Source organism: Perkinsus marinus (genome assembly GCF_000006405.1).
Source record: "Perkinsus marinus ATCC 50983 genomic scaffold scf_1104296958712, whole genome shotgun sequence".
NCBI lineage: Eukaryota > Perkinsozoa > Perkinsida > Perkinsidae > Perkinsus > Perkinsus marinus.
In genome coordinates this window covers 460,631-466,303 of record NW_003206658.1, presented here as the reverse complement: position 1 = coordinate 466,303, position 5,673 = coordinate 460,631, and the positions used below count along the sequence as shown (strand labels likewise).

General features: G+C 46.3%; 2 protein-coding genes across 2 annotated transcripts in view; both read right to left on the bottom strand.

Annotated features, from left to right (window-relative positions):
* The window catches only part of Pmar_PMAR011610 (ATPase GET3, putative), a gene marked incomplete at both ends in the record, with an annotated part of 3,563 nt that extends 784 nt beyond the window's left edge, over window positions 1-2,779 (bottom strand). The window contains 10 exons of the mRNA XM_002773717.1: window positions 275-345; window positions 386-466; window positions 941-1,002; window positions 1,045-1,091; window positions 1,140-1,259; window positions 1,457-1,597; window positions 1,642-1,745; window positions 1,966-2,051; window positions 2,097-2,168; window positions 2,626-2,779. Of these exons, the coding sequence (XP_002773763.1) occupies window positions 275-345; window positions 386-466; window positions 941-1,002; window positions 1,045-1,091; window positions 1,140-1,259; window positions 1,457-1,597; window positions 1,642-1,745; window positions 1,966-2,051; window positions 2,097-2,168; window positions 2,626-2,779 (938 nt within the window). The remainder of the gene's footprint in view (window positions 1-274; window positions 346-385; window positions 467-940; window positions 1,003-1,044; window positions 1,092-1,139; window positions 1,260-1,456; window positions 1,598-1,641; window positions 1,746-1,965; window positions 2,052-2,096; window positions 2,169-2,625) is intronic.
* A 691-nt stretch (window positions 2,780-3,470) lies between these two features.
* The window catches only part of Pmar_PMAR011609 (hypothetical protein), a gene marked incomplete at both ends in the record, with an annotated part of 4,859 nt that continues 2,656 nt past the window's right edge, over window positions 3,471-5,673 (bottom strand). The window contains 6 exons of the mRNA XM_002773716.1: window positions 3,471-3,563; window positions 3,611-3,718; window positions 4,075-4,168; window positions 4,223-4,323; window positions 4,842-4,889; window positions 4,970-5,053. Coding sequence (XP_002773762.1) covers window positions 3,471-3,563; window positions 3,611-3,718; window positions 4,075-4,168; window positions 4,223-4,323; window positions 4,842-4,889; window positions 4,970-5,053 — 528 coding nt within the window. The remainder of the gene's footprint in view (window positions 3,564-3,610; window positions 3,719-4,074; window positions 4,169-4,222; window positions 4,324-4,841; window positions 4,890-4,969; window positions 5,054-5,673) is intronic.

Genomic DNA, 5,673 nt, shown 5'->3' with positions numbered 1-5,673 from the left:
ACCATCAGGAGGGAACACCATAGTAGAGCGACGAGTAGTCAAACTGCTGATCCAATCATCGTGTTGGGAAGAAAATCATATGAATATTCATCGGGGAATTCATTTTTACGTATATACCGTACATATACTATGTTGTACCGTACGTGTACCATAGTGCGTTTTCATACAGATGCACACATGTATTTACAAAACAATAACGCTCCCACCAGCCTACCAACAAAGAGATACTTCGGCGCTCCCTTATCAAGCAGTCGGTCTAAGTGGCAGTAGCGACTGGTCCAGACTGACCTCGATAAGTCTCAAAGACTCGTCTACAGCCAACTGTGTTGGAATGGACACAACCATCTGACCAGCAGCTAAGGGGAGGGTATCTTGTGGCACTCACAAATCCCGATTCCGCCGAATTCTGGAGAACTCCATTAAGATTGCTGATACCCTCCTGGAACTTCTCCACTCGTTCACGAGCCTAGGAAGCATTCCATATCCTACTCACCAAGGCCTCAAGCTACTCTACCCTACTGCATAGACACATTATCACACCGGTGCGAGAGCAAGGCTGAAGAACTTGGTGAGATAGAACACCCACATAGCTCTACCTTGCCAAGACCGGGGACAGGGTATAAGTACTATAATAGTAAATGATAGTCAATATATAATACCATATATAGTACTTATACTACGTATAAGTACTATAATAGTCAAATGTAAATGTGTCTATATAGCCATAGATTAACAAAGGCTCGAGAGTAAACAGAACACCTTCATGAGATTGAACACCCTCATAGGTTGCGAACATCGTCACCTATTGCTACCATCAGGTGGATAACCTACAGACCCCTACTCCATATCATAAGTGCATTCCTTACCAATAATCTCACACTTCAGTTCATAAAGTAGGTATTCGATCTCCCAAGACCCCCCCCCCCTATGCGGTCCTCACCTCCTTAAGTCGTTCCTGTATAGCCTCAGGGGCGAGCTCGGCACCCTTACCTAGGACAGTATCTGAACATATGAGCACAACATCGCCAGCAACCCACTTCCTACTATACACTGTTCGCAAGGGGGTAAACGCCGTCACAGCTGTTGATACTCTGAGCACACCATCAATGCATCACTCACTGACACCATGTACATCTCACTTGTCGTAAATCTGCATAGTCGTGGTGAGTGCAGTGTGAATGAAAGTTGGTAGTGCGAGTAGCCTCAGAGTATGACCAGTCGGTGCAGTGTCTATGACTATGCGGTCAAATTCCGCGTAACTGAGATCGGTTTACCAACCACACCCACCCTAACAATATGCATGCCTATAAAATTACCAGACATATTACTGGTAGAGTATTGAGTACAGACTCTATACCACGCGTTCTACACTTTTCTATAACTGATCCCATCAAATGTACTGATAACACTACTACTACTACCACTACTATCGCACCTCCCACACCCCAAGCCTCACTTCGAGCTGTGCAACAACTGCATGAGCCGAGCCATAGCCACCAATTCGTCCATCCCAGGGGGAGCAGTAGAGACTTCAGACATGCCGCCTAGCTGAGTCTCGATCGGAGTAAAATCAACTCCAACTTTCGATGCGAGGGATCTGTCAAGATGCACCCTCGAGCTCTACCTTCACCACAGAGACACCTGATGTCGATTCCCGTTGCCTTCTGAACATTGTCGATGGAAACTGCCTCGGCGAACTCTCTCATAGCTGCTTTCGCGTCCACCTCCAGGCCATACAGTGACTCCTGAGCTCCATATGAAACTAACTTGGCGATGATACTAGCCTTTCCAGACACGAGTTAACGTAAAGCCATACCCTACTAAAAGTTATTCTATTCTCGTACGTGGTAACTCACAAGTCAACAGTAGAGAACCCCACAGCACATCGATTCAGCATAAAAGACTAATTGCTGTAGTGGAAGGGAAGACCACATCTCATAACATGGACAACAGTACTCAGATTACCTCGACCATCGTAGGCTCGCCCTTCAGTTTCACCTGTAGGGCATCAGCCAAGCTATGGGCCGGATCTGTCGACACACACAGAGTGCCTGACACGTTAACACGCTCAACAATAGCAGAGTCCAAGCACCTACGCAAGCCACTTCGACCAAAGCGAACTGCCAATGCGGCCGCCCAAGTAGTCTTACCAACACCTCCTTTACCACCTGAGGGAACTACAATGGTACCACTTCTACCCAATACAGCCAAAAGTACAGTAAAGTCCCCAGATAGCGTTACCAATACCGTTACATATAGTTTACCCCATTAACTGTAAAGTCAAATACGACCATTTAACAGAGCGATTCTGATATTACTACAGCTGTATACTACAAACGAAAATATGGCGGAGATTTGTGGTGCTGCCGAGGAGGCAGACCCATCGTCCAACCATCAGGAGGGAACACCATAGTAGAGCGACGAGTAGTCAAACTGCTGATCCAATCATCGTGTTGGGAAGAGATCATATGAATATTCATCGGGGAATTCATTTTTACGTATATACCGTACATATACTATATTGTACTATACATGTACCATAGTGCATTTTTAAGTAGATGCATTCATGTATTCACTTAACAAAAACGAACCCCCGATGCTGCTTCCGTGCCCTTACCAGCCTACCAACAAAGAGATACTTCGGCGCTCCCTTATCAAGCAGTCGGTCTAAGTGGCCTCCTCCTCCTCCTGCCTTGCTAGCCTGGTTCGAACAGAACTGCCTCGATATGGTGCAGGATGGTAGCCGACAACCGAAATGACGGCCGATAACGGTTGTCATCACAACAATGCGTCAATCTACCAAATGCAGTTAAACGAGATCTTTATTATCAAACCATCACCATCATCACGACTCGTGGTCCACGAGCAGAGGGGCGAAGCGGTTATTGTACTGTTATCCTCGAGAGGCTAAAGTCCACCTCGTTGAATTCAACCGCTCAACCGTTTCTCTGGACTTCATCCTTACGTACGATTGATCTATAAATTGCGAAGTGTATCAGAGTTTGCTTTTTTGCCTCACAGTGGTTATTGATGATATATTGGCAATCAACCCGATCAAGCTATTCAATGCTAGTTCAAACGACGATTACAAATGATTACATGATTCCCACATCTCCTTACGACGACTCGTCGTCGACGAGAGATGCAACTCCTGATATTATCGCGTTTCCGAAACAGCAACATGTTCACCATCAACCGCTACATATCGACGATGGGGTATTACGATACTCACCAAATGGACGAAGTAATACGAGCTTTCGAATCCTCACGTTAATGGTATTAAAAAGTGCTGCAGTTGTCAGCGAAACCAACCAGAAAGGGTCCTACACCGCATCTCGAAAACAACATCACAGGCCATACGTTGCCTTATCCTAGCCGTTATGAACTCAACTAGCAGAGCTGTTTCAGTGGTGGAGAAAAAGTACTCAAATATTCCAATGTTGAACCCCAACACGGCCGCACACAGGCAGTTACTCGCCGCACTCTTCCTCAATCATCTTCGCCATTTTCAGGGCCAACTCCTCCAACTCGGCAATGTGCTCAGCCAGGAGGCTGCGGAGCATCTACAAACAATCGGCAATTTCGTGGCGCGTGACAAATCTGTCCCAACCTCATTTTCCAAACCTCCAGTGATCCAACTGGACACACCTTCTATACTCTTCTGGATCAACCGCGCCGTCGGCTCGTCCTCGCCATGGAGGGTCGGCAGATCATTCCACTGAGATTAGGAGGAGCACACTGCTAGGTCAACATCGATGCCGAATTGGAACACACTGTCATCGTCGTGGGAATATACATATATGTTGGTGACAATATGGAAATTCTTGTTAAATTGTGTGCAGGTAGAAATATAGGTATTACGTTATAAAAACGACGTACATTTTATTGTACGAATTTCGTATAATAAATGTAGGAGCGAGTTCGGATAAACGTAGAAGAATATATTATCATTCGTATATAAGCTCCTATAATTCATGTCGAAACCCCTGAGCTCAGCTGGAAAAAAAACATAAATTCCAACGCTGCCGTCGGGAGAGCTCCACAAATTGTTCACATCTCTCAGTTCAGGCTCACTTTCTGCTTTTCCATAGTAACAAACTGTTCGATCAGCGGCCAATACATCGCATCAGCAAAAAACGCCATCGCAGTTGAATTCTTCGCCAAGTAGCTGCCAACAACAAACTACAGCGTCACTGCGCCACAAAATGCCCCACTAGTTCACCTGGTCCGACTGACACTCTCGTTCTCTACAAGATCCATCAGAGTAGTCGCCAGCCTATTCAACGTGGCACAGCTCCGATCCGATGCCCAGGGCGAGTCAACCTTGCAAATAAAAAATGTAAAAGGGTAAAATCACAGGACAATTCGGTCTAGTAATTTCTGCTCTTTTTTATTCTATTTATACACTACTAGGCCTTCGTGACGAAGGGGCGGAGTTCACTTAGTCCACGTGTATTGATAAGATCAATGAATTTGACCTAGGTCCCCGGTTCGATCCCTGGGTTGGACATGTTTCCGTCATCAAAGTTATTCGTGCATGCCTTTTCGAGCTGTTTGTATAATCGAGTTTTCCGATTTTTGCCTACACCTCGGCATATAGAGGAGTCGTTCATCTATCTCGTAGCCTCCCACGCTTCGTAGCTAAGCCAGAATAGTTCTGTACGCACGCATGCACAACGCGAAAGTGCCTGTTCAACAGGCAACAACAGGCCCTGTTGTTGCGGTATATGCTCCGCAATCCCTTCGCTCGCTCCGCAGTGTTTTTTCTGCTCTATTTTTTATATACTCTGTTCTTCTCTATTTATTTCTATTTTTATTTTTCTTTCAACGGGCACCCTCACCTGTTGAAGCGCCATAGAGCATGCCGAGAGGTCCCCAGATGCCCAAGCCTGCAATAATACAGACGATTCCGTAAGACTCCGTATCTACTGCAGAGCTGAACTGTGCGCATACAGACCTATCGTAATACCAACTCCTGCGCGGCGTCATCACCAGCGAACTCCCCGACTTCCGTGATAGTTCCCAGATACTGGGACAAGTGATGGGCAAACAACTGCGGTGAATCCAAAACCAACGGCCACCGTGTATCCCAAAAATACCTGATACGTTTCAAATCGATCACCAGGGCGCGCGCTACTTGCATCAGCACTTACTTCCCCAGGACTTTGGAGAAGTTGATATCAAGTTGACCGCGGAGTTCCACCGCATCCTCCACAGTTGCCTCTTTAAGCCATCGATCATAGACCGTCTCACTATGCCTCCATACGTCGAGGAATCTTCTTGTTGCCCATTCTGGCCGATCAAGCCGATTCGTACCTTCCCACGGTGAAGTGAACCCATCGCTTAACCATACTCAACCAAAAGGCGCGAGATAATCGGAGAATTCCCCATGTATATATGTCCGCTCTCTTCAGCTAAGCTCAAGAGTTTCTAAAGCTAATTACAGGAGTTTATATACGAATTCGAGTAGAAGTGTGCGGAAACCACTGAGGATTTCCCCAATTTTCCTCAGAAATTCCCCCTACACAGTAGTCCCCGACCATATGCGTATTTTCCCACCCCGATGAATGTAACTGTCCCTTCTTACTAGCTCCCTCCCTCGCAAAGTGGTACATAAAACGCTGCTCTAACAGGCGCTTAGTGAGGGCCTCGAACGCCCAAGATACAGTAGTA